The sequence below is a fragment of the Dipodomys merriami genome, unplaced genomic scaffold, assembly GCF_024711535.1.
Source record: "Dipodomys merriami isolate MVZ:Mamm:240054 unplaced genomic scaffold, mDipMer1.0.p SCAF_44, whole genome shotgun sequence".
In the NCBI taxonomy this organism is placed as follows: domain Eukaryota; kingdom Metazoa; phylum Chordata; class Mammalia; order Rodentia; family Heteromyidae; genus Dipodomys; species Dipodomys merriami.
In genome coordinates, this window is record NW_027206002.1 from 3,060,622 (window position 1) to 3,088,433 (window position 27,812).

Sequence of the window (27,812 nt, forward strand, 5' to 3'; positions counted from 1 at the left end):
TCTCTCCGGTTCAACTTCAGGCTCTGAGGAGGTAAGGGCCCTGGTTGTATTTTTTTTTTCTGTCACTAAGCCTCAAATACCAAGGAGCCTCCAACCCAGTGAGAACAAGAAATAGTTGTTGAATGAACTGTCTAGGGAATGAATGAAACATCCAGTTTCCTGCAGGCACAGGTGAAGGGTCTGGGAACACTAGAGGGCGCTCTTGAACTGCTGTTGGTGGTCCTGCTGGGAAGGCCAGTGAGGACAAGATGCTGGACCTCGATGCTGTCCCATGATGCTACCTTTACCCTCAATGCCACTCCTTCCCGCCCATCCCCGCCGGGCTCCGTGACCACCATTGTGGCAGGGAGTATCAGCCAACCTAGTTTTATGTTCTGTCCTGGGGAATCTCATGGCTCATCTTACCTGGCTCTCTCAATGGCTGAAGAGGCCAAAGTTTGAACGGGTTGCAATGTACCATGACCATTCTCAGTGGAGGCCCCCACATGGGACCCATGTGGGGCCAGTCCCTGATTTGGGGTAAAGCTACAGGTGAACAGTTTTACACTGACTTGACTGCGTTCTATTAGGTCTCTTTCCTTGGGAAACTCAAGCTTGGCTCAGTGACCTATGCAGGTTCAAGCTTTCTCTTTCATACTGAAGGCAGTGGGAAGTAGGTGCCAGCCTGCAGCCAGCCTGAAGAGTAGCTCTACAAAGATACCATCACAGGTAAAGCAGCACGGCACAGGCCTGCCTCTTCCACTCCCATTCCCCCTCTTCCCCCCCAGCAGCGCAATCCTGGCTAAGTGGTCTCTCAGAGACTGGACAGAAAGCCTCTGGGTTGGGTTTGTTCATGCCTGTAATCCTAGCTACTCAGGAGACTGAGATGTGAGGATTAGGCTTCCAAAGCAGCCAAGACAGACAGATCTGTGAGATTTCTGATCTCCAGCTGACCAGCCAAAAGTCAGAATCGGAGGCTCAAGTGGTAGAACATCAACCTTGAGTGCAACTCTGAGTTCAAACTGCAGTACCTGCACCAAAAGAGCGGGGGGCGGGGGGTGTGGGGAGAAGCTTCTGGATCCCTGCCAAGAAGGTACCTACAACCAGAGATAAGGGGCAAGCCTTCTGGAACCTGCAGGTCGAGCTATTTCCAGTCCCTTGGCTTGCACACATAAGGTATTCATGAGGACACTGGAGGCAAAGTGATTGACCAAGACAAAGGGGGCAAACTCAAGGAGTACCTGCCCTGGTTGTGGTTTGGGGAGAGAGGGGTTCTGGGAAAAAAAGACTGGCATGGTGACCCTTATGTGCAGGCCCAACTTAGTGTCCCTGGGTCTTCAATCTGTGGATCATTATAAGGGACTCAGGAAGTCTGTTTTCATTCTTGTCCTTGCTCTGCTCAGAATTGAGGGTAGGGGGGTGGGGGCGGGGCGGAGGGGGGCTGGGGAACTGCCCTGTAGGGGTCAGATGAGACTGAGCTAGAGGCTGTTGAAATCAGACAAAAAAAAAAAAAACCCAGATGAATTTGGGGGTATTATGGATGAATCATTTAACTAATTACATTTTTACAATCAAAGCTGTTTTTGAACTAGACAGTGCAAGAAAGCATATGAATGTGTGGTTCTCTGTGGTTCTTTTTTTTTGTTTGTTTGATTAATTCCAAACAGTCCAACCCCAGTTATTCATTTCAAAATTGGTTCCAGGCTCAGGCCCTGTCTCACAGATCACATCCAGCCCTGAGCTTACACGGTCCCAAATGGGCCTCAGTTGTCGATGTACTATGATTGATGCTGGAGGACAATGTGCAGTCCCTGTTCCTGGGGGTCCCATGAGCTTAGCCAGATGGGTCCTGCGCATGGCGCTCAGGCTTAGGAGATGCTGGGGTTTAGAGTTCGGATTCTGCTCAGAGCTGGCCTGAAAGTCTCACCAACTCTCATTTCTCAAAAAACAATTTTTTTTCTGGTTCTAGGCCTTAAATTGTACATTGCTTGGCTTGCTTGCTTGGCTGGCACTCTACTACTTGAGCCATGCCTCTAGCCCTACTTTTGGCCCTTTTATCCAGCCCAGGTTGGCTACAAATAAATAAGTGGTGCTCCTGTAGAGTTTAGCCTTTTGAGTAGCTAAAGATTGTAGGCATGAGCCAGAGTGCTTGACCGGGATTCTTTAAGTTAGACCTTGTTTTTGTTTTTAAAAGCAGAAAGAGGGGTTATCAAGGAGACAATAGCTCTGGGGCTGGATCCCACAGTAGAATGGTCAGGAAATGTCTGCTTCTATGGAAGATGAGAGAATTCTCCTGGTCACATGTAGGTAGCTCTGGAACCTTCTTCCTCCCCTAGTCTTGCTGGGCCCACTCCTGATGCGCAGGCTGGCTGGTGTTGTGGGATGGCATCCTGCAGCCTGGGTGCTAATCTAGGCTTTGGCATGGGTGTGGACTCTCTGTCAGCTAAGTCTCATCACCCTCATTACTTGCGTTCCTCATCTGTCAATCAAGGCTGAGACCCAGCCCCTAATCATTGCCTTTGCTCCTGGGCATCTTGTGGGGTAAGTTGACAGTTTTTCCCTCTCTGTCCTCAAAGGAAGCTTTGTGTGTGTGTGTGTGTGGGGGGGGAGGCAGGACTTCAAACCCTTGGCTGCTGTGTCTGGGTCAAGTGTTTTCTACAGATATAGACCAAGGTTAGTTGTGTCCCCAACCACTACACTCCCCCACCTCCCCAATCCCTCATCCTGCCCCAGTAACCTCTTCTTGTGTCCTATGTGGTTCTACTCCATCAAGCCCTGGCCACCACTTTCCTTTCACCTTCTGCTATTTCTCTGTCACTTGTGCACTGGCTTTTGCCAACCTAGCCTTGAGTGCATCCTAGATGCACACATCTTGCTTCAACTTCATGAACGGTATACTTCCTTGCCATTTCTCCAGTTGGGATCCTTTCTCTTCTTCCATTGCAGCGCCCAGGTCACCTCCAGCCTCTGGGCGATTTATTCCAAACTCTACCCGAGCATCTGCTCCCCACACAGTCCCTCACTCTGCCATTGTCTTCAAGAAATGATGACACTGATTTCTGAAGGTGGCAAATAAGCCAGAAGGTTCAACCCGAAGGGTCTAGAACCCCCACATACTGAAAACTAGAAAGTGAGGCTTCTGATGTAGTCAATAGCAGACGAGAAAGTCTCAGTTTTCTGTGCAAAACTTAAAGTGGTAGCCAGGCCCTGGGTTGCAAGGATTGTGGTTCAAAGCCAGCCCAGGCAGAAAAGTCCCTGAGAGACGCTTATCTCCAATTAGTTACAGAAAAGCTGGAAGTGGTGCTGTAGCTCAGTTGGTAGAGTGCTAGCCTTGAGCAAAAGTGCTCAGAAACAGTGCCAAGGTCCAGAATTCAAGCCCCATGACTGATTAAAAAAAACCCCTGAAAACCTCAAGGTGGAGACAAGGTTAAGCCCTACAGGACACACAATGACAGATGAGTCTTTTTAGAGGACAAGGTTGTGGTAAATCAGATACTTTGTAGAAGTCACATTGTGTACCTGCTCATTCCATCCTTCTATCCTATGGAAAATTGTCCTCTCCCACACAGCTCTCTGGAGACTGAGACAGGGCCTAATCCAGGATGTGATACCATCTAGATTTGTTGAACACAGCCAAGTCTCTTTTTTAAGAGATGGCATTTGGGCACAGATGGCTCATGCCTGTAATCCTAGCTACTCAGGAGTCAGATACCTGAGGATCATGGTTCAAAGCTGGCAGGGGCAGGAAAGCTTGTGACAGACTCATCTACAATTAACCACCGAAAATCCAGAAGTGGAGCTGTGTCTCAATGAATAGATAGCCAGACTTGAGTGAAAAAACTAAGTGACAGTACTCAGGTTCTAAGTTCAATCTCCAGTACTGGTACTCCCTTCCCCAACAAAAGAGATGACAACACTATTTTAACCAAATACAGGCTGATTCTTGTCCTCAAAATGCAAGGATGCCATGCCAGGGATCTACTGCAGGCCTCACCTTTAACTCACAATGTTCTGAGCTCACAATTCCTAACTCCAAGATTATTTTCTGTCCCTGGGTCAAAATCGCCTAATAAAGGTGAGTGATTTCAAATACTATACCTGCAATTCCAGCCTCTACCACCAGGTGGCAGTACAACAAAACCTTAACAAATCTCTGAGACGAAGGTAATGAAAATACACCCTAAATTAAAACAAGATATATATATATATATATATATATATATATATATATATATATATATATATATATATATATATATAAACTTATCATATTTAAAGAAATGAAAAGTATAATAATACCCACAATAGGCCAGAGTTTGTAGAAACATGCACTGTTGGTGGGAATGTAAATTAGCACAGCCTCCGGGAGGGAAATTGGCAGTACACATCAAAAGTCTAAAACATATGCTATCCCTTTGGTGCAGAAATTCCACTTCTAGACATTTATTCTGCAGAGATAATCACGGAAATAAGCCTGCATTGATTCCCAGGATGGGCACGGATGAAAAATTGTCAGTCCAAATAATATAACTTGGAGTTCGCATACAGCTGATTGTATGTGTACGTAAGTCAATACATATTATGGAAGTCCTGATGTGGAATTATCTTGTGATATGTCATGTAAAAGTGCTGAGCTGCTAACCTCCATAGGAACAGTAATGGGGGTGCTCTACCTGTGGCCAGCAGGAGTAGGGCTGTTACTTTTTCTGTTTCTGTGCTTTTCTCTATTTTCACAATGTTTTACAGTTGACATGCACATATTGTGACCAGAAGAGGGCTGCTCAGGTGCTCGTGGTTGGCGGGAGAATCCAGAAAACACAACATTCAGGGTTCCCCGGCTCTTCTCTCTACTCTGTATTTTCTCCTCCTTCCTTTTGGGAAGTAGCCCCAATCCTCCCGAGGTTGCTACTGAAATTTACTAAGCCACAAACCTAAGCACCAACTCCCAACCTAAAACCTGAACAAAATGTTTTCCTAAAATTGATCATTCTCATTCTCAAAGTTGTTTTCCTTTCCAAAATCTATAAATACATATTAAGTACATTAGAATTTCTTATCCTTTCCTGCTTTCCAGTTTATGTGTGTGTGTGTGTGTGTGTGTGTGTATGTGTGTGTGTGTGTGTATGTGTGTGTGTATGTGTTTGTATGTATGTGTGTATGTGTGTGTGCCAGACCTGGGGCTTAAACTCAGGGCCTGGGCACTATCTCTGAGCATTTGTGCTCAAGGCTAGTGCTCTATCACTTGAGCCACAGCTCCACTTCTGTCTTTTTGCTGGTTAACTGGACATAAGAATCTTGCAGGCTTTCCGGCCCAGGCTGACTTTGAATTGTGATTCTTAGATCTCAGCCTTTTGAGTAGATGGGATTACAGACATGAACTACCAGAACCACAAAAGCTCTTATTAAAAACAAATTATTTTGGGGCTGGGAAGGTGGCTCAGTGGTAGAGTGCTTGCCTTGCATGCATGAGGCCCTGGGTTCGATTCCTCAGCACCACATAAGCAAAAAGAAAGAAAAGCCGGAAGTGGTGCTGTGGCTCAAGTGGTAGAGCGTTAGCCTTGAGCTGAAGAGCTGAGGGATAGCACCCAGGCCCAGAGTTCAGGTCCGACAACTAGACCAAAAAAAAAATTATTTTGGCTGGGCATCAGTGGCCCATGTTTGTAATCCTACCTACTCAGGAGGCTGAGATCTGAAGAGCACAGTTCAAAGCCAGTCTGGGCAGGAAAGTCTGTGAGACTCTTATCTCCAATAAACCACCAGAAAGCTCGAAGTGGTGCTGTGGCTCAAGAGGTAGAGTGCTAGCCTCGAGCTGAAGAGCTCAAGGACAGTGGCCAAGCCCAGAGTTCAAGCCCCATGACTGAAAAAAATATTATTTTGAGATGAGGCTCTATAGTTCAGTGGTGAAGGACTTGCCTAGCATGCGTGGAATTCTGGGTTTCATTCCCAGCACCATAAAAAGTCCACTTTTTCTTATTTTTTAAAAAAATTTCTGAGTAGTTCTTTCTCCTTAACAGAACAATTTCCATAAACAGCCAACATCCTTTTGAATGTCCAGAGCTAGAGAAGCCACTGGGTCAGTGGCTTACTTTTGCCATTCTTGCAGGGTGAAGGAAGATCATGGCTACCTTTTTCATTTCTTCCTTTTTTTTTTCTTTTTCTCTTTGGTGTAGGTACTGGGGCTTGAACCACAGCCTCAGGTAAGAGTCTCACAGACTCTTTTTGTCTGGGTTTGGCTTTGAACCTTGATCCTCAGATCTCAGCCTCCTGAGTAGCTAGGATTACAGGTGTGAGCCACTGGCACCTGGCTTTTGTACTTCATCTGATTTCACCTAGAACCAGACATTTCTGGTCTGAGAGAAAGGCTGCCTGCTGCTGGGTTTCATGCAGGGTTGCTCTCAGCAGGAGATTCATAGAGAGTGGTGCGTGCCCCACGTTTCCACAAAGTCTTGGAAGGCTGGGTTTGTGACCCACTCTGTGTCTTAGTTGTCACCCTCTCTGTCTCTTTTAGTCCCAGTTCCAATTCTGTGCTGGAAGCCTTCGGTACCTCATCAGTACTGCAAGGCTCAGAAAGGGTGAGTCACCCCACTACGAGACCACAGGATAATATCCCTCATGTGATGGTCCTGCCACTCTCCCTTCTGCTGGCCTCACCCCTGCTCTTGGGACCGCTAGGTATTACTGTGATGGTCCTTAACTCTGCAGGACTCGGTGGTGGCAGGGTCCCTTTCCTTCTTGCCTTCAATACATGTCCTGAGGCGGAAGCTGAATTCTGGCAACACGATAGAACACCTTCAAGGGGTAAGGACACACTGGAACCAGCCAGAGTCCAGGTCCTGATGATGCAGCAGGTGGGGATAGGAAAGAGCGCATGGACCAGGATGTACCCAACAGCCAGAGGCTTATGCACTAGGCTGGAAGAAGAGAGACGCTTTCTAGAAGCTTCTTTGCTTTGCCGACAGAGCAGCCCTGGGCATCTGCAGGATGAATGGAGCTTATGCTATTTCCTTTCACACAGATGAGCTACTTCTGATGGGGGGGGGAGGAGCGGATCGATAGTTCAGTCACAGAGGCTCAGAGGCAAAGAATATCAGCTTAAGAAGACAAGACAAAGTAGAGCAAAAAATAAAAATAAATGACAAATTACCGGGTAGCCATCTCGTCCCGATTGCCCCTGTGGTAATTAATAGGTCATTAATAATCAAGCCTTCAACAGAGAACCATATGGTAACACTTAGACCTTGGTCAGGGCCTGCACCCCTGCACCCACCCACCCCCACCATGCCCTGCGTGGTTGTGTGATGGATCCAGGGTTGTGGGCCTTCGTCAGGGCCACCAGGTCATACACTGCGGGTCACCAGAAGGCTTTTGGGGGGGGGGCATATAGCAGGAGGTAAAAATGCTGCTTAAAAATAGGGGGCTGGAGAAGGTACTGGATCCTCCTACCTAGCTCCCCTGGGTTGGGGAGACCTGGGAAAGTGCACCTGGGAGACAGAGGGATGGAGACATCCATTGCTCCTGGCGGCTTGTCTATCTCCACACCCAGGCCAGGCCTGCTCGGAGCAGTGATGGCCTTTGCCAGCATCCTATTATACATGGATCGACCTCCCCCTCCATGTCCTTGCTATTGCAACTGGGGAGTTTCTAAACTGTATCCATTGATCTATTATTATTATTATTATTATTTTGTGCTAGCATTGGAGCCTGAACTCAGAGCCTGGTCCCTGTCCCTGAGCTTTTTTTCCACTCAAAGCTAGCATTCCACCACTTGAGCCACACCTCCACTTCTAACATTTTGGTGGTTAATTGGAGGTAAGCGTCTCCCAGCCTTTCCTTTCTGGGCTAGATTTGAACTACAGTTCTCAGGTCTCAACCTCCTGAATCAATAGGATTATCGGTGGCTCATACCACAGGTGCCTGGCTCTATTTAACAGTTAAACAAGTTAGGAAAAATAAAAACCACTGCCCTGCTCTCTGAGATGTCCTGGCTCGGTAGAATGGTCAGGAATGACTTTGCCAAGAAATACTGCTGTGGCTGATATATCTCCTTGTTTTAGTTGGCTTGATTTTTTTTTTTTTGGCTCAAAGTCAGGCTACATGCATGCTACATGCCCAGAATCTAAAGAGTGTTGATCGGGAAATGAATCATGGTGAATGGAATGGAAGTCAGAAAACAACCAATAAAACCTCACAGCTCATCTGCAAAGAATGCCTTTGGAAGGTGCCTTTTGGCTCAAGTTGAGTTGTCAATGTATTTCTTGAATGGATTCATCGGGATTTATTGGGGCTCTGAAAAACTGCCAAGAAGAATCAAAGGCAGACAGACCCATCCTGTGCCCTGGAGAACACAGATTCCCTAGGCCCTGGGATCCCCTGCATTTGAAGCTGTCCATGGTTAGTCAGGGAAGTTCAAGGGAGTTCTCTAACTCCTTCTCCACCCCCCCACCCTCAGCTTTTTTTTTTTTGTCAGTTGTGGGGCTTGAACTCAGGGCCAGGCCTGGGCGCTGTCCCTGAGCTTTTCTGCTCAAGGTTAGTGTTCGACCACTTTGAGCCACAGCTCTACTTCCAGTTTTCTGGTGATTAGTTAGAAATAAGTCTCAGGGATGTTTCTGCCTGGGCTGGCTATGAAGGGTCATCCTCAGATCTCAGCCTCCTGAGTAGCTAGGATTACAAGTGTGAGTCACTGGCCCCTAGCTCCTAACTCTCTTCTTAATGCAGTGACATTTTCCTTCAGGTGGTATCTGAACAACTCCGCTAGCCAACTAGGTTCAAGAGGCTCCAGCTAGGAGTGAAATACCTTGACAGAGAAGGAAATGGGACTGCAGGATCTAGTACTCAAGCTTAATTTACTCTGGGAACCCCCCTGCCTGACTCCACAGTCTTTTCCGCCAATGCCTATGAGAGAAAAAAGCATTTAAAAATATCAATGGCTACAGAGAATTTCCAAAATATGGGCTGATGCTGGGGTTACTAGAGAGCTTCAGTTGAGCCAAAGAGGAATGCAACCAGGCTTGTGCCAGCTCTTTTGAAAGGAATTGGTCCAGGATGTTTTAGTGAACAAGTCAAGCCCGGGGAAATTCTATGCATGCACTCATCTACCAATTAAAAATAATACAATCCTGTCTGGGGTGGATTTTAGTTTATTTTTTTTGGTAACAGTACTGGGGCTTGAACTCAGGGGCTTAGGGTCTTAGCTTTTTTTTGTTCAAGGCTGGTGTTCTACCACTCGAGCCACACTCCCCCCACTTCTGGCTTTTTTTTTTTTTGCTGATTACTCAAAGAATCTCACAGACTTTTCTGCCCTGGCTAGCTTCAAATAGTGGTCCTCAGATCTCAGCCTCCTGAGTAGCTTGGATTACAGGCATGAGCCACTAGCACCCTGCATGGGTTAAATTTTTTTTTTTAATTTAAAAGGCCCACCCATCAAAAATTATTTTCATGGGGAGTATTATGGAGAGAAACAAAAAGTCAAGTAAACATCTTATCTTTCAGGAACAAGACACCAAGTCCAGGATACTTACAGGAGGACCTGCAAAACACAAGCAGAGAGGCCACCATCAGCAATAGAAGGCAGAGAGAATCCCTTTGTCAGCCCGTGGCCACCTCTTCTCATATGGGGTCACAGTTGTTTTCTGAAAATGCCCCCTAGCCCCGCAAACAAGTGCAAGCTCCAAAGCCTAGTCTGCAGACCAGAAGGGGGCACCTTAGCCCTTGGTGGGGTGGGGGTGGGGTGGGGTGGGAGGATGGGAGGGTGGGGTGGGGAGGAGGGGGGGTCTGGATGGCCATGTGGTTGGAGATGACAGTCCCCAAATGTACTGCTCTCTGGTTGGTGCTTGCTCTTGCTGGTTCCTGGTGACCTGAGCAAAGAAATCAGACCTTGTACTTGCTTGAGTAACAAGTTGTGGTGTATGGGTCAGCTCATTTCTCCTAGAAAGAGACATAGGGGAACTCCTTTGGGTTTGAACCTCAATCCTCAGTTCTCAGCCTCCCCGAGAGCTGGGATTACCGGTGTGTGCTACTATGACCCTCTATCACATTTACCTTGTATTAGGTATTCTAAGTCATCTAAAGACGAGTGAACGTATCCAGAAGGCTCAGGTCATATGTAAACAGGACACCATTTTTACATAAGGGTCTTGAGCATCTGTGAGTTTGGTGTTCATAAGGAGAATCAGTGCCCCGTGGATGCCACAGGATGGCATTCTCCACTAAGACGGGCATGTGCCAAACCACATCACTCATCTGAAAGCTTACTCGGCAGAGTGAGACCACCCTCCACAGGAACTTGGGAAAGGAGTCTTTGTGGGTAGCCAGCTGTGAGCAGGGAGTGGAGCACTGAGGGGTAAGAAACAGGACCCAGGAGTGAGTCTGAGAGGGAAGAGAGGGACACGGAGAGAAACCATAGCTGGGGGAAGTCCAGAAAACCCCAGGTACAGAACAAGGGGCCCAGGCTGAGTCCGGAGTGGGAAGAAAATAAATGGCCATGGGAAGGGAGCGGAGGCAGAGAGAAGGAGGAGGAGCGAGTAGAGCCTGCACAGGGCCAGCTTTTCATGTTCTGGTCCGGGTAGGGATGGTTTGACCGCAAGGACAGCAGGGGCCACTGGTGGCTTCTGGGTGGCAGAGGGGCCTGAGGGGAGCCACATGTGAGCTGGAGATGGCCTGCAGGTGTCCTGTGCAGGTGCTGACAGAGGGGGCGAGGGTGGTGATGGGAAGGGACCCGTGTCAGAGAGGGGAGACAGCTTCTGATTGGCTGAGCGGCAGGTGGGCTGTTTACAGGAAGGAGAGAGATTGCAAAGATGTCTGATACAGACATCTTTGTCTGTGGATACGCTGTGTGTCTGTCTCACAAAGAAAGCAAAAGCCAATGGGCAGATGCACTGTTGCCTGTCATCTGGGAGTGTGGTTGAGGTTCTGAGAGTTCAGGAGAGCTGACTTCCAATAAAGTAGGATGTAGGAGCCCGGCATAATGGCTTACAGCTGTCAAACTAGCTACTCATGAGGCTGAGATCTGAGGAAGGCAATCTGAAGTGAGCCTGGGCAGAAACATCTGTGAGGTGACTCTACTTTACCAGCAAAAATCCGGAAGTGGAACTATGGTTCAAGTGGCAAAGCACTGGCCTTGAGCAAAAAGCCAAGCCAGAGCTCAAGGCCCTGAGTTCAAGTCCCAGTACTGGTACACACATCAAACAGTAGGATGTGAGGCCTATGAGCCATAAGCCATGATGGAGGGGGTGTGTGGGGCTGGTGCGTGGTGAGTGACGGGTAATTTTTTTTTGGGGGGGGGCAGGGTGTGTGTGTAGGGTTGGCTCAGTCAGGGAGGAGCACTGCTGAATGAGATTGAGGGGTGACAGGAGGAATGAGATTGAGGGGTGACAGGAGTATTAAGTACGGCAATGTATTTTCAAGCTGGAGGGGGCAAGGGGTAAGGTGGTGGGGGTCTGAGGATTTGGACTTTCAGGGCTACTCCCATTTCATTGAATGGAGCCCCCCATATCCTCAGATGGTTCCATTTATTTCCCCAGTCATCTGGCTCTTATTTAATGGTTCCCACATTCCAGCCCTGGGACACATGTTTGAAAGATGTGTGCAGAAGAGCTAGGTGCAAAACACACTTGTGGGGGGGGACGTCCGTGTGGCTGGCTGGGGACCCTGAGCAGCCTCGCTTTCTAAGCAGGAATGCCCAGATGGCCTGACCCGTATCCCCTTCTTCCACTTCCAAACTGGAAGCTGAGCCCACTGGCACCTCAAGGGAAGGAGATGGGTGGAGCTGCGTACTCAAAGCTCACCAATGAGCAGAGGAGGGTGGACCCATCTGAGGCCACGCCCATGTCCAGCCCTAGTGTTGCCCAAAGGAAGCCAGATAGGAAGAGTGGATCTCACAGCTGGGCCTTGGGGCCCAGTTCACAGCTCCACACCTTCAGTCTTGGCCATGTCTGTCATCTGCTTCACCCGTGGATGGGACAGGCCCTCCGCCCCTCCCACTCAGCAGGTGAAGACCCCACAGCCCAGGCTCCACCCTCCAACCCATTCCCTACCACTTGAATCTTCAGTGGTATGTCTCAGGGCAGAGTGGACCAAGGCTTTGAATCCAAGTTTGCAGGCTGAGCATGACTATACCCCACTATTTTCTGGACTCCACTTCTGGGGACGGGAGAGTCAGTGTCAACTCTCTCAAGGTCCCCTGTTGCTTTAAGAGTTTTTGCTTTGATTCTCAGCATTTTACTAAGAATTATGTTTGCATTTATCCTATATGAAGCTTCTTGGATATTATTATTATTATTAATATTAATATTATTATTTGTGTGTACCATCCCGGGGCTTAAACCCAGGGCCTGGGTGCTATTCCTGAACCTTATTGTTCAAGGCTAGCACTTTACCACCAGAGCCACAGCTCTGCTTCTGGTTTCTGGTGGTTAATAGGGACTTTGCTGCCCAGGCTGGCTTTGAACCAGGCTGGCTTTGAACCTTGATCCTCAGATCTCAGCTTCAGGAATAGCTAGGATTATAGGCATGAGCCATTGGTGATTGGCTCATTTACATTTCATTGAACTTGTGTTTTCCTCTTCATTTTAGGATCAAAATATCAATTTCTTCAAAAAAATCCATCTGAGCTTTAGGAATGGGTTGCATGGAGTATGTAGACCTGTGGAATACTGCCATAATCACGCTGTACTCATCCATGAAAATGGGATGCTCCACTGCTTATGTCTTCATTACATATTTCCAATTTTTTAAAAAATCACTGTGGGGCTTGAATTCAGGGCCTGGGCGCTGTCCCTGGTCTCTTTGTGCTCAAGGATAGCTCTCTACCACTTGAGCCACAGAGCCATTTCTGGCTTTTGAACGGTTAATTGGAGATAAGAGTCTCAGGGACTTTTCTGTCCAGGCTGGCTTCAAACTGTAATCCTCACATCTCAGCCTCTTGAGTAGCTAGGGTTACAGGTGTGAGCCACCAGCTCCTGGCTTGTTTCATGGTTTTTAGTGTACAAATCTTCCACTTCTCTTGTAAAATTGATTCCAAAGGATTTTATTCTTTTTTTTTTTTTTTTCTGCCACTCCTGGGGCTTGAACTCAGGGCCGGGGCACTGGGCACTGTCCCTGAGATTTTTTTTTTTTTGTCAGTCGGGGGGTCTGAACTCTGGGCCTGGGTGCTGTCCCTCAGCTCTTCAGTTCAAGGACAGCGCTCTGCCACTTGAGCTACAGCGTCACTTCCGGCTTTTTCTGTTAATGTGGAAATAGAACCCAGGACTTTATGGGTGCTAGGCAAGAACTTTACCACTAAGCCACTTTCCCAGACCCAAAGCATTTTCCTTTCTTGTTCTTCTTCCTGCTCCTGCTCCTCCTCCTCCTCCTTCTTCATATTTTTCTTGTTTTTCTTTTTGGCCATCCTGGGGCTTGAATTCAGGACCTGGGCATTGTCTCTGAGCTTCTTTTGCTCAAGGCTAACGCTCTACCACCTGAGCCACTGCACCACTTCCGGTCTTTTCTGTGTATGTGGTACTGAGCAATTGAACCCAGGGCTTCATGCATGCTAGGCAGGCACTCTACCATTGAGCTACCTTCCCAGCCCTTCTTCATATTCTTTGCAAGTAGAACTATTTTCCTTATTTTAGTTTTGGTTTTTAATTAAAAAATCAAACCCATTGCATTTGAATTCATTTTGGTGCGGGTCCTGGAGCTTGAATTCATGGCCAGGGCTCTGTCCCTTCACTTTTCTGCTCAAGGCTTGTGCTTATGCTCTACCACTTGAGCCACAGCTCGTTCATTGGAGATAAGAGTCTTATGACTTTCTACCCGGGATGGCTTTAAATTGCAATCTCCAGCTCTCAGTCTCCTGGGTAGCTGAGATTACAGGTGTGAGCCACTGGCACCCAGCTGAGATCAACTTTATATTCTGCCAGTGTCCTTGGCTTGTATGAATGAATATCACTATCTCTGGTTCCAGCATGTTGTCCCAGATAATAAACTTTTATCATCATCATCATCATTATTATTATTGAAGTACTGTGGTTTGAACTCAGGGCCTCATGCTTGCTAGGTAACCACTTGAGCTGCACTCTAGGACCTTGACTCCTCCCCCCTCCCCCCAGTCTTATGTTTTTGCCTAGGGCATCCTGGATCATTGTCTCCTACCTAAGCCTTCGGTGTAGCTGGGATCACAGGTGTGTGTTGCCACACCTAGCTTGCTGATTGAGCTGGGGTCTTGATCACTTTTTGCCTGGGCCTCTCACTGTGAACCACTGGCCTCATCCACTCAAGTGTTGGAATTAAAAGCATGCACTACCATGCTTGGCTCCTGTCTTTTTGTGCTGTTCCTGGTGCTTGAACTAGGGCCTGAGCATTTGTCTCTGAGCTTTATTTTTGTTCCAAGCTTTTATTTTGTTCTGAGCTTTTATTTTGTTCAAATTACACCTTCATTTTTGGTGGTTAATTGGAGATAAGAATCTCACAGACTTTCCTGCCCAGGCTGGCTTCGAACCGTGCAGATCTCAACCTCCTGAGTCGCTAGGATTACAGGCATGAGCCACTGGCATCTGGCTTCCTTTTATTTATTTTTTTATGTCTATTTAGATCTATTGCTCATTTTCTAGTGAGTTTTCAAGTAGTCTATTTATATCATGCTTTGCCTTTGAAAACAGGAGTATGCATTCCTCAACTCATTCCAAAAAAGAGGTCAGCAAGCGTACAGTAAAAGACAAGGAAAATCTTTTACCAGGGTAAAGAATAAGAACTGACGGATGATGACCCAGGTATGTGGAGAGGTGAGGGCAGGAGGATCCACACTCATCTACACGAAAAGGAACTCTAGCAACTCAGCCAGACAGCCTTCAGCTTCTGGAAGTCTGGATGATTGGAGGTTTACATAAAGCCTGGGTAGTTTCTCAGAGAGCTGCTGTGTGAGGAACACACACTGTATTGCACAGGGAGCTGGCAGCCCAGCCCCAGGAACTGACCCACGGCACCACGCTTCCCAGTCGAGCCAAGGAACTCAGTAAATCTGGGACTCACCAGGATCGCCTCTTCTTCCAGGCTTCCCGCGCCGTCCAGGGACGCCTAGACAGGGAAAACAAGATGGACTGGTTGAGAAGTGGAGTAGGGGCTTGGGCATAGTCCACTGATCCGTACCTGCTTGCCCGAGGCTGCCCCCTGCTGGTGGAGGGGAGATGAGGATCTCAGACTTTGCAGGTCTCCTCCCTGTCTTTCACCCCTCCCCCATTGTGTTAGGAGACATCTGTTTGCATATTCATCCCCAAACCTCCCCCCTTCTCTCCCCCCCCCCCCTGCCCCATTTACTCCTGGGATACATTATTTTTTTGGGTGGGATTTGAATTCAAGGCCTTGCCGGGCAAACACTACTGCTTGGTCCTTGCCTCCAACCCTTTGGGTTTTAGTTTGGTTTTTGAGATAGGGTCTTACTCCTTCCATGGGCTAGGCTTGGACTGTGTGTGATCTTCCTATTTCCACCTGCTGAGTAGCTGGGAGTATAGGCGTGTGCCACCATGCTTGGCTTACAACAGGGACATTGTTGACTCAGAAGAGTTCGAAGCAGAGAAAGTTACAGACACAGCAAATTGAGGCCAAGAGTGGGAGTTTTACAGCTAAGTTTGATACAGACACTCTGGTGTCTTAAATGCTTTCAACTGGGCAACGTGTACCATGCCACGTACCATCTACCATCCTCCACTGCTGGCTGGAACCATCAGTTCCTCTTTCCCATTGTCCCTGGAAGCTGCTTTATTGTCAACTAGGGGTACACACACTGCTGCCTTCTCTGACATTTCAGCTACACGTTTTATGCCTTTCTGAATGCATGACATTCATCCTGTCACCTCTGCCGCTAGCCTGGTCTGTCCCGAGACCCACGTGTTCTGGATGCTGAAGGAGGAGACACTGTGCATCATAGAATCCTGGCTAGGCTTCTGCTCCAGGTGTGGAGGGCTGAGGCCTCTGCCAGCACACCCTTTCATCCTGGCATCCACAAAGCTTGCTGTGAGCGTTTCTCGTGTTCCTTGTCCAGGGCTCTGCCACCCTGTCCATCCCTCTTTGCCTAACTGTCTCTGGTTCTTCCTGCTCTCCTAGTCATATGTCGTTACCAGATTGAGTTTTGTAAGTGACATGTTCTACCTATCCACCTTGCCCACCACAGCAGGTCAGGCTCTGGTCTGGGCCCAAAGGGACAGCTTGTGACTGCCTTTGCTCAGAGCCCCTCAGGAACCCCCAAACAACCACAGAGGAGATGCAGGAGATTGGCCATGAATGAGAGTGGGCTGGGTTGGCCATGGGAAAGCCTCCTTTGCATTTTCTTTCCTCCCTCCCTCCCTCCCTCTCTCTTCTTCCTTCCTTCTTTCCTTCCTCCCTCTTTCCTTCCTTGCTTTCCTTTAGTTCTTCCTTCCTTTTTCTCTCTCTTCTCTTTCTATTCTTTCTTTCTTTCTTTTTCTCTTTTTTTTCTTTTGTGTTGGTATTGGGGTAAACTCAGGTCCTGGGGTTTGAACTCAGGGCCTGGGTGCTGTCCCTTAGCTTTTTTCTTTTCCTCTGGGTGCTGTCCCTTAGCTCTTCAGCTCAAGGCTAGCACTCTACCACTTGAGCCACAGCACCACTTCCAGCTTTTTGCTTTTTGCTTATATGGTGCTGAGGAATCGAACCCAGGGCCTCAGGCTTGCAAGGCAAGCGCTCTACCACTGAGCCACCTTCCCAGCCCTCCCTTAGCTTTTTTTGTTCAAGGATCTACCACTTAAGCCACAGCTCCACTTTGGGTTTTTTTTTGCTGATGAATCAAAGATAAGAGTCATGGACTTTCCTTTCCCAGGCTGGCTTTGAATATGATCCTCAGATCTCAGCCTCCCAAGTAGCAAGGATTATAGGTGTGAGCCGCTGGTGCCCAACTTTCTTCCTGTTGTTGAGTGAGAGGCTAGGCCCCCTGGATGTGGAAACAGGAGCCCCATCAACATCATGCAACCCTCCATCCCCAACTCACCCCAGTCCCCAGTAATATCTAGTCTGCTCTCTATGAATCTTTTCTTTCTGACTGACTTATATCTCCGACAGACTTATATCCCTGACTCAAATGTCTTCAGGGTTCATCTCTATTGTAGCAGGCATCAGAATTTCATCCCTTTTCCATGACTGAATAATATTCTGCTGCACGGATGTGATGCCCTTTGGTTGCCCATTGGTCTGGTGGCACAAACCCTGGTGCAGTGTAGGGCTGGTTGGGGATGGGCCGACAACTGGGTGAACTGTGCCCCCAGTGGGACACGTGAGCAGGCCCTCCAGAGGACAAGGTAAAAGCTTTGCCATGCTACCATCTCTATCTGCAAGATCCTAGAAGCTGGCCTCTTCCAGTGGGAGGTGACTGGGCAGGGGTTTGCAGGATGGCTGTGCAGGGTGGAGGATGTGAGGTGGGGGGGATCTAGGGCAGCTGGGAGGGGTGTCTGCTACCAGGGTTATGGCTTGTCTAGCTGGGAGGGGTTTCAGGGTCTTGTAAGCCCAACTTGGTCCTCACCAGGTCTGGCGTTCTGGATGCTAGCGCCCTCTAGTGCCTGTCTGGTGTTTGCTCACTGGTGGATGCTCAGAGAACCCCCAACGCTCCTGAGATTTTGTCTTAACTTGGCACATAGATTCCCACCCTGATGCAAGACCTACAGTGCTCTTGCTCCAGGGAGCAAGTCGCTGATACTTTGGGGTCCTACTCCAGAGCTCTCTGGAAATCTTCAGAGGGGGTGCTGGGATGCTACTATTAGTCAGGAATATGGCTCCATGATGGCTCTGTCCTGTGCTGTGCACTGTGCTGAGACTTTCCTGCTGTTGAAGCCTCTGATCTACTCATTGTCCTGTCATGGAGGTCACAGGAACCCTGACACAGGGGGAAAGCCCAGTCCCAAGGGACACGGCTGGCGGGTGGCAGGGCTGGGATTCAAGCCCAGCTGCATCCGATTCTGAAGCACTTGCTGCTAATCTTTTAGAGAAAAGGCTATGGGAGGGGAGGGGAGGGGGTGGTTGCCTGGGGTCCTTCGTTCTACTCAGCCTCCATCAGCAGGTCCAGATCACCAGACATCCCCAGACACACACACACACACACACACACACACACACACACACACACACACACACACACACACACACACACACACACACACACTTCTTTCCCCTTCCTGGCCTGTGCAGCTCTGGGCTGGGAAACACACTGAAAATCCCTTTCCCCCTTCTCCTTCCCTTCCCATTCATTCCCTCCTCCTTTCCTTCCCTCCATCCCTTCTAACTTCCTTCCTTCCTTTCTTCCTTCCTTCCGTCCTTCCTTCCCTTCTCTTCTCCTTCTCTCCCTTTCTTCTTCCATTTCTCCCTCCCTCCCTCCTTCCCTTTTCTTTTTCTTTTTGTAAGTTATGGGGCCTGAACTCTGGGTCTGGGCGCTGTCCCTCAGCTCTTCAGCTCAAGGCTAGCACTCTACTACTTGAGCCATGACACCACTTCCGGCTTTTTCTGCTTATGTAGTGCTGAGGAATCGAACCCAGGGCCTCATGCATGCAAGGCAAGCACTTTACCATTGAGCCACCTTCCCAGCCCCCTCCTTCCCTTTTCAAATACTATTTTCTTTCTTACAAACTATTTTGAGTTCATGATATCACGGTGCCACATTGCCTTGTGTGTGCTTAGGGAGGCTGGAGCCTGGGCTGTGCATTTACAAGCCCCAGGGACACTGGCTCCTAGTTCTTGGTGGTACTAGGGTTTGAACTCAGGGTCTCATTTTGCTGAGCAGAAACTTTATGACTTCAACTAGTTCACCAGCCATTTTTGTTGTGCTGATTGTTTTCTAAATAGGGTCTTCATTTATGCCCAGGTTAGCCTGGACTGTGATGCTCTTATTTGTACTTCCCTTTGTTGCTAGGGTGACAGGTGTGAACCACAGAATCCTGTTATTGGTTGACATGGAATTTTGCTAACTTTTATGCCTAGGCCGACCTTGAATTGTGATCTCCTGATCTTTGCTTCCAAAGTAGCTAGGATTACAGGCTTGAGCCACCATGCCCGGCCAGCCCCATGTTCTTAAGTTGTCCACATTTATTTCACCTCCTGCAACTGCAGCAGGGTGTGCCTGGTGAGCATGTCCCCTCATGTCCATTACTCCTTGCAGAAGCCTAGATATCACCAGCTTTTTATACCAAGGAGGACAGCATGGCTCCCAGCCTAGGATCCTGCCGGAGAGGATCTGATTCTCTGTCCTGCTTTGAGACTGGCAGAGTGGGTGGGTGGGGAGGGGCAGAGCCCCTCAACAAGGTAGTGGCCTAAAGTTCTCACCTCACTCCTATTTCTTCTGCCCAATCTTGTTGTGAACAACTTCACCACTTACTCAATACTCCAGGTGGGAGGAACTTGGGTGGATGTGTTACAGCCACGATCACTGACCACCTCCAAATGCAAACTGTCCCTTGTCTAACCCGGACCCTGGCTAGCATCTGATTTGTGTGACCCGTGACCTGCAGTAACCCCTGGCATGGCACAGCCACTATCATTGTTTTTGCAGATGGAGAATGGTGGCAACAAGGGAATAACTAACACGCTCCAACACGCTCCAAAAGTAACTAGCCTCCAAAAATGGCCACCAGACCTTGTTGGCCTCTGTCCATCCCCATCAGGCCCAGTAGGAGCTCATCTCCATGGCAGCCTTGGTTCTGGCTCCTTCATTTCCTTTCTTACCTCCTTCTCATTCTCTGCCCCACAACTAGGGAAATCCTTCTAGATCATGAGTCTGATGTTACTACTTCCATTAGAAAGGTCTCGCTGTCCTTGAACACAGCTCTCTGACCCAGCTGACCCAGTCTTCTCCCACCTGCCTCTTATAATTCATTTTTTTCCCCCGTTGGTCATGAGGTTTGAACTCAGGGCCTGGGGGCTGTCCCTGAGCTCTCTTGGCTCAAGGCTAACATTCTACCACTTTGAGCCACAGCTCCACTTCTGGTTTTCTGGTGGTTAATTGGCCATAAGAGTTTCATGTAGCCTGGTGCCAGTGGCTCATGTCAGTAATCCTGGCTACTCAGGAGGCAGAGATCTGAGGATTGCGGTTCAAAGCCAGCCCAGGCAGGAAAGTCAGTGAGACTCTTATCTCCAATTAATCACTGGAAAACTGGAAGTGGTGCTGTGGCTCAAGTGGTAGAGTGCTAGCCTTGAGACAGTGCTCAGGCCCAGAGTTCAAGCTCCACATCTGACAAAAAAAAAAAAAAAAAAAAAAGAGTTTCATGCCCTGGCTGGCTTTGAACTGTGATCCTCTGATCTCAGCCTCCTGAGTAGCAAGGATTACAGGTGTGAACCACTGGTGCCTGGCCTACAATTTATCTTTTGTCCCATCACCTGAGGTCTGGATGTATGCTGAACTGTTTCACTCATACCTCTGACATCCTTCCTATTTTAACTTAATTTAAAAATGTAATTTATTTATTCAGTGACTGATTGTGCCAGTCCTGGGACTTAAATTCAGGGCCTGGACACTGTCCCATAGCTTTTTTGCTCAATGTTGTCCCTCTACCACTTGAGCTACACTTCTACTTCTGGCTTTTTGCTAGTTAGTTCAATTCTCATGGACTTTCCTGCCCGAAATGCCTTTAAATCACGATCCTCAGATTTCAGCCTCCTGAGTAGTTAGGATTACAGGCATGAGCCACCAGAGCCTGGCTTATTTATTTATTTATTTAATTTTAAGAATCTCACTATCTAGCCCAGGCTGGCTTGGTTCTTGTTATGGAGTCCAGGCTGGCTTTGACCCACAATTCTCCTGCTTTAGCCTCCTGAGTACTGGGATTACAGGTGTAGCAACCATCTTTGACTCTTTCCCATTTCTTGGCAAGAATACTATTCATCCTTCAAGACCCAGAGAGAGCATGGAGTTGTACTCTAGCCCTTCCAGCTGCTTTCTTGGGTGCTATTTATTTACTGTACGTACTTAGTGTGTTGAGGTGGAGTTTGCTTCCCTAAGTCCCACAAGGCAAGGACCATGATGGATAGACTTTGGGCCTCTGTGTGCCTGGTCTCAGTAGATGGTCACGGAGGGCTATGCAAAGAGGTTCTGGGTCTCAACCTGTTCATCTGCAGCTTGTGGCCAGGCTTGACTTTGCTGGGCCCTAGCAAAGGAATGACCTTTGCTCCTTGCTCTTGTTTGGCACCTGTATCTGGCTCTCTTTGCCCACTGGTGGGGGGGATTACTGATTTATGGAGCAGGGCAAGCTGCCAGGGTCTTTCTAGTATTAGAAACCACTTGAGTGGACCTTGATCCAGTAAACGGCTCTTAACCAGTCTCTGGGGGAGACCCTGGGACCCAGATAATTAGCAGCATGTGTGTGGAGATGGGTCTGCTTTCTTTTCCCCCAAGGATTTATGAGCAGGGGGACTTTCTCACTGACCCTGGTTTCAGGGCCAGGCTTCTTTCTGTAAGTCTGGCCGAATGCTCCATCAACAGGAAAGGGCATGCTCGCAGGAAGCCATGGTCGCCGCCATATGTTTCTCGTCTCACACGCATTTTTGCACTGGCTCAGGGGAAGGCAGGGATTTCTAACGGTCCCCAAACGCAGCTCCGAGGGAAGCACTTATAATTCAACCTTCATGAAAGCCACCACTGCTCTATCCAAATGTACTTGGAGGCAGAGATTCAAAGTTTATTTAGAAAGAGCTTTAAAAAAAAATAGAGTCTGAGAGACAAAGCTTGTAGAGTCTTTCTCCCAGTGCTGGCTCACTGGGGCCTTGAGAGTAAATCTCATCACCGACACAACACGCCGGAGTAGAGACCACGGATGTGTGAACATCAGGCCATCTGTCCACTCCGGCACCTCTGCAATTCATCACCTCCCTTCCATCTTTTGGTTTGTATTTTTGTGGTGTTGGGGCTGAACCTAGAACCTCTCATGAGCCAGAAAAGTGGTCTACCACTGAGCGACGTCCCTGGCCCTCATCCCCTCCCCATTTGTTTATCTAATAGGCTATTTCCTCCACCTCCCCCAGGCCTTGATTTCTCTACAGGATTCTTCTTCCCTCACTTTGTCATTACTGGTGCATACACTTATTCTGCCACAGAAAACTGCTCAGTATTGACTCCAGGGTGAACAGATGACTTCATTTCACTCAGGCAATCATATCTCCATCTTCTCATTGGCTTGTTAATCCACCTACCCATCCATCCAAACAAGTCACAGATCTTTGTTTATTCATTCTTTTGACTATTTGTCTGTCCATTTAACACCCACCATCCATCCAACCATAGACCATTCATCCATCCACTGAATTATTAACCTATGTCCATTTTACCATCTATCCATCCATCCACCCACCCACCCGTCAAGTCATGGTTTTTTGTTCATTCATTCTTTTGACTATCTAACTGTTCATCCATCCATCTATTCACCTATCCAGTATTCATCCAACAACCCACAATCTAGCCATCCACTGACTTATTAACCTATGGTCACTCAACCTTTGACCATCCATCCATCCATTGGTCCATCCATCAATCAAATTAGCAGACTTGGTTCATTCAAGCTTTGGATCATCTATCTTCCATCTATCCATCCACCAACCTATCAATACATGAAGAAGTGCATTATTAGGCACTGGGGAGACTTAAGTGAATATATCAGTTCTTGCCCTTGTGATCCACTCCTACCTGTCACTCTACTCTTTTTTATTTTATGCTGAAAATGGAACACAGGGCCTGGTACATGGTAGGTAAGTACTCTACCACTGAGCCACCTCCAGCTCTCTCTTAGTGACTCTTCCAGCAGCCCTTGAGGCCTGTACTAGCGTCTACATTCTGCAGAGGAAGGAACTGGCCTCAGGAAGTGGAGGAGTGGAAGACAGGAGGTAGAGCCACGTACTGCAGTTTGAGGACTGGCAGTCACTCTGTATAGCCGTTGGTCAGTCTATGCAGCCCTATTAACTCTGTCCAGAGGCCTATTTAGGGCAGCACCAGCCTCTGAACTCCATCTGAAGGTTTTCTGGGTGCTCAGACACTGCTGTTCGGAGGTTAGGGTTCTCCCTGTACCTCATATAGTCTGCAATTGTGCCCCTGGCATAGAGCTACACCTTGGGGAGAAGCTGAGTATTCAAAAGACAGAACATACTAAGGCTAAAATGTTTACTATCTAATTCTTGATCTGGACAATCGCTTTCTTCAGGCTAGGCAGAGCCTGGGCACTTATTCTCTGGAGAGAGGAAAATCGAGTTTCTTGTGTGCAAGCTCTCAGGGACAGAGCGGGGCTGAGGACAGTGAAGTAAATGTTGTTTTTTTTTTTTTTTGTCGGTCGTGGGGCTTGAACTCTGGGCCTGGGCGCTGTCCCTCAGCTCTTCAGCTCAAGGCGAGCGCTCTACCACTTGAGCTACAGCGCCACTTCCGGTTTTCTGGTGGTTTATTGGAGATAGGAGTCTCACGGTCTCTCCTGCCCGGGCTGGCTTTGAACCGCGATCCTCAGATCTCAGCCTCCTGTGTAGCTAGGATTACAGGCGTGAGCCACCAGCGCCCGGCTGAAGTAAACGTTTATACAGATCTTTCCTCCTTTCCCATGGCTCCTAGGGCACAGGCAGCCAGGCCTTTGCTCTCAGGCAAGGGATGAACAGGGTCTTCTCAGGGGTCCTGATGAAGACAAGAGAAAAGACCCAGCCAGATTGTGCTCTCATAAACCCACCCTGTGAAGTCCCATCTGGGAACACAGGGCCACCACTCTATTTTTTTTAGGTTTGAAAATGAGCTAAAGGTGTTAGGTATTTGAAAAATCTTCAAAGAGAGAGGGTGGGGGAGAAGTAACTCAGAAGAGATCAGATTTTGTTGTTGTTGTTGTTGTTGGTCATGGGGCTTGAACTTAGGGCCTGGGTGCTGTTCCCAAGCTCTTTTGCTCAAAGCTAGTGCTCTACCACTTTGAGTCACAGCTCTACTTCCAGCTTTTTCTATGATTAATTGGAGATAAGAGTCTCATGGAGACTTTTCTGGCTGGGTTGGCTTTGAACTGCTATCCTCAGATCTCAGCTATGAGCATCTGGCTAGAGACAGGATTTTTTTTTTTCCAGGGCTGAGGACCGAACCCAGGACCTTGCGCGTGCCGGGCGGGCGCCCTTCCGCTGGGTTAAACCCCCAGCCCCAGGATTTTTTTTTAAAAGAAGAGCTCTTGCAAAGAAAAAAAAAGTAAGAAGTAATGCTGGCATATCCATGCGACCAGATCAGGATGCTATTAGAAAGAAATGCTTACTCAAAGAGACAAACGTGCATGCTTTCTCTTATGTGCAGAAGCTAGATCTAGAATACACCAGGTCACGATAAATTATACAGGATTCTAGGCATTCACACACAATGAGACTAAAGGAGGATATTCTTAGGAGAGGAACACAAAGGTGTGATGCCCATGTGCATCTGATCATACAGAATAATATTTATCAAAATAAACTCTAGCAAATGGAAACAAGAGGTTTTTTTCTTTGTTGCTTTTTTGCTTTCTTTTCTTTTTGTCCTGTTTGTATGTTTATCTGTCTTTGGGAGAGTAAGGGGAGGCAAAGAAATGGAGGGACAAAGGGTGAACAAATTCATCAGTGGGACTCGCTAAACACTCTGTTGAAAATGAACTCTACAACTTGGGGGGTGGGGATGGGAGAGAAACACTGGGAGAGAAAGAGGGAAGGGGTGACATTGTCCAAAAAGAAATGTACTCATTACTTGACTTATGTAACTGTAACCTCTCTGCATGCCACCTTTCTAATAATAAAAAACAAATGAAAAAGGAATGTCTAGGGACATTGGCTTAGAATCCCTTACAAATTAAACACATAATGGCAAGGACTAGAGTAGTACAGATGTGAGAGTTTGGAGGAGACTCTAATAAAGCAGAATAAGACACAGACTTCTTTTAGGGCACACCACGAGAGTGCTAACTTCCCATCATTTCCCATTAGGGCTGGGGAAGAGGACCAAGCCTTTAACTCATGGGCCCTTGGAGGACACTAAGACCCAACACCAGTTGAGGCTTGGAAGGGCCAGGTAGATCTTAAAGGTGGGCTGAAGATGGCTTGAGACAATGAAACTGAGGGTAAGGAGGAACACACACATCCTAATGGTTCTGGCCTTGGAGGGTCTTGGATCAAACTTCAGGTTGTCTAATCAACCAGCTGTGGCAGCTCAAAGCCTGTTTATCAGGCAGAAAGTCTTCCTTCAAGTGGCTGCATGTCTGGCTCACTGTTCCCTGTAAGGTCCGCTCCTGGATGGCAAGAAGAGTCCACCCTCCTCGCAGCAGAGTCTCCACCCAGTACCTGCGTTACCTAGGCAACTGGCACACCTGGAAGAGGTCACATCTGCATCCGCTGAGGTCACATCTGAATTTGATGTGGCCACACCTTTCTCCGCCCATACCCTAGATAAGGCCTAGCCCAGGCCCAGCTCTCTCTTTCCCAGGTCTTTCCCATGCCTTTCCCAGCTGCGTGGAGTGCCAACCTGGCCTGGTCCTAGCAGGTCTACTGAATAAACCTACCCCTTACCTGAATACCACATGCGTGGTGTGGTTCTTACTCGCTCACCTCTTTTTTTTTTTTTTTTTTTTCACTTTCTGAAACAATTTTTAATATAAAAATTTAGGAAAACCATTTATAAAATGACATATGAAAAAAGAAATGTTAAATAAACAACTGTGTATGCTCATGTTTGTGTATACATGCATGTATGTGTGAAATATGTAAGCTGAAATAACAATATCAGTTAGCTTTATGGATAAGGCTGTCTGAAGAGGTTGTTACATTAAATTTACACAGTAAAACTAAGGCTGCTTTTAGCTTCTCTCGATCTGTGTTTAGATTTTTTTTTTTTAAATTTTTTTATTGTAAAGATTCTATACAGAGGGTTACAGTTACATGAGTGGGGTAATGAGTACACTTCCTCTTGAACATTGTTACCCCCTCCATTGTTTTCTCCCTACCGTCCCCTCCCTCCCTCCCTTCCCCAAGGTTCTTTTTTTTTTTTTTTTTGATTGTGATTAAGTGATTACTTAATTTCCGGAAATTCACAGTATTGTGGAATAATGATGCTCATTTAAAGTCACACGTTCATTCTAACTTTCCTGGAGCAAATTGTCTATCACAGTCTGTAATATATAACGGTGCTCATATGTTATATACCATACACGTGATCAGCAGCATGGGGATATTTAGTAGTGGTTCAACCAGATGAGTGGGAGTTCTTTGTTTCTTAAGTCCTGTTAGTTTTGTCATATCACCTAACATTTTGGATTTATCATCCGCTTATCAGGGAGACCATGTACTGTTTGTCTCTTCGTTCTTGGCTTACCTCGCTCAACATGATTCCTTCTAGCTCCATCCATTTCCCTGCAAATGCCATTATTTTGTCATTTCTAATGGCTGCATAATATTCCATTGTGTATAGATACCACAATTTTTGGATCCATTCATCTGTGGTGGGGCATCTAGGTTGTTTCCATATTCGCTCACCTCTTTTTAACAACCTAACATTCCCTACTCTCCATCCCCAACCCATCTGAAAATTTACTGCGAAATCATCTATTTCCAACGTTCGTGAAGTGAGCTTATTCCCAGGTGAAAACTACTGTATCTAATTCCTTCTGCAAAGGACCTCGCCAAGGTGGAAATCTGCTAGAACTGACTTTCTAACCCATCAGAGTCAACTTCTGTTTCTAAAACAACTGAAGGAAGTCCTGATTCCCACCGAGTCTGGGCCAGACAAAGCAGGCTGGCCTCCAAGCCTGTGGAGCCAGTCTCAGCACAGACTCTCTGTAACCCAGGCTCCAGGTTCCCCAGCCAGCAAGATGGAAGCCTGTCCATAGACTCCTCCAAGACAGAGCCACACATCGCTGACCAGAACAGGTGGCAACAGATGTGCCCAAAGGTTCCTCCATAGGCCCATCCTGACCTGGAGTTTACACCTCCCTTGTGATCTTCCAGGGCTATTCCAGTCCATCCACTTCTGGACACAGGATGACAGGTTACTGACAAGGGTCACTATGACCAAAGTATAGAATATGTATGTATAGAAATAGCCCAAGAACCCCCTCATTGCATAATGAAGAGACATTAATCACATGTCAATAAAAGGACAAAGCTATTGATACCTTGTTAATCACAGGGACCTTGGCCTGAGTGACAAAGGAGCCATTAGAAGAATGTTCTAGGAAGCCAAGTTCCAAGATGGAGTTGGTCAGATGAAAGAGATAGTGCTTATACACTTACATGCTGTGCATCTCTATGGTAACAGGTAGTCACTCATTCATGAAGGTTGTACCTACACATGCCCAGTGTTTCTTTGGCTTTGACCATCCCCAGTCTTCACAGCAACTCTGGGCTTGCTCACCCTCTCCCCTCTGCCCTCTGCCAGGCCAGGACACTGCTTGAGGCAGCTTGAGGGTGGCTCTGGGTCAAAGGAATCTTCTGGAAGGTAGAAATGCTACCTCTGGGTTTACGCTGCACAGAGAGCCTGCAAACCAGCTAGGAAAGCACAGTGACTGGAAGTCACAGGTGTTGAAGCCAGACTCAGGGCTGAATCCTGACTCAGCCATGCCCTTGCTCTATGGCCCCAGGAAAGTCACGTCATGTCTCTGGGGCTCAGTTTTCCCATCTGTAAACTGGGCACTATAAAACTAAAAGTAGAAGTGGCCACTCTGTTTGCCAGTGCCTGGCTGAGGTTTACTGTCTGGCTCCAGATCCTGACTGGATGAGGATTCCTGACCGTGAGCCCTGTAAATGGCTCCCCCCAAAGCAAGAACCAGCAATGTTCAGGGACAGTGAAGAACCCCAGCGTGCAGGGACCTCAGGACTCTGAGAATAAGAAAAGTCACAGTCCGAGGGTGGAGTGG

General features: G+C 47.7%; 1 protein-coding gene across 1 annotated transcript in view; it reads right to left on the reverse strand.

Moving 5' to 3' along the window:
• Nucleotides 1-27,812, reverse strand: part of Col23a1 (collagen type XXIII alpha 1 chain) — a 200,963-nt gene that overhangs the window by 35,253 nt on the left and 137,898 nt on the right. Inside the window, exons 3-5 of the mRNA XM_069993802.1 lie at nt 14,986-15,030; nt 9,498-9,505; nt 7,124-7,150 (exon numbers count right to left, since the gene is read on the reverse strand). Coding sequence (XP_069849903.1) covers nt 7,124-7,150; nt 9,498-9,505; nt 14,986-15,030 — 80 coding nt within the window. The remainder of the gene's footprint in view (nt 1-7,123; nt 7,151-9,497; nt 9,506-14,985; nt 15,031-27,812) is intronic.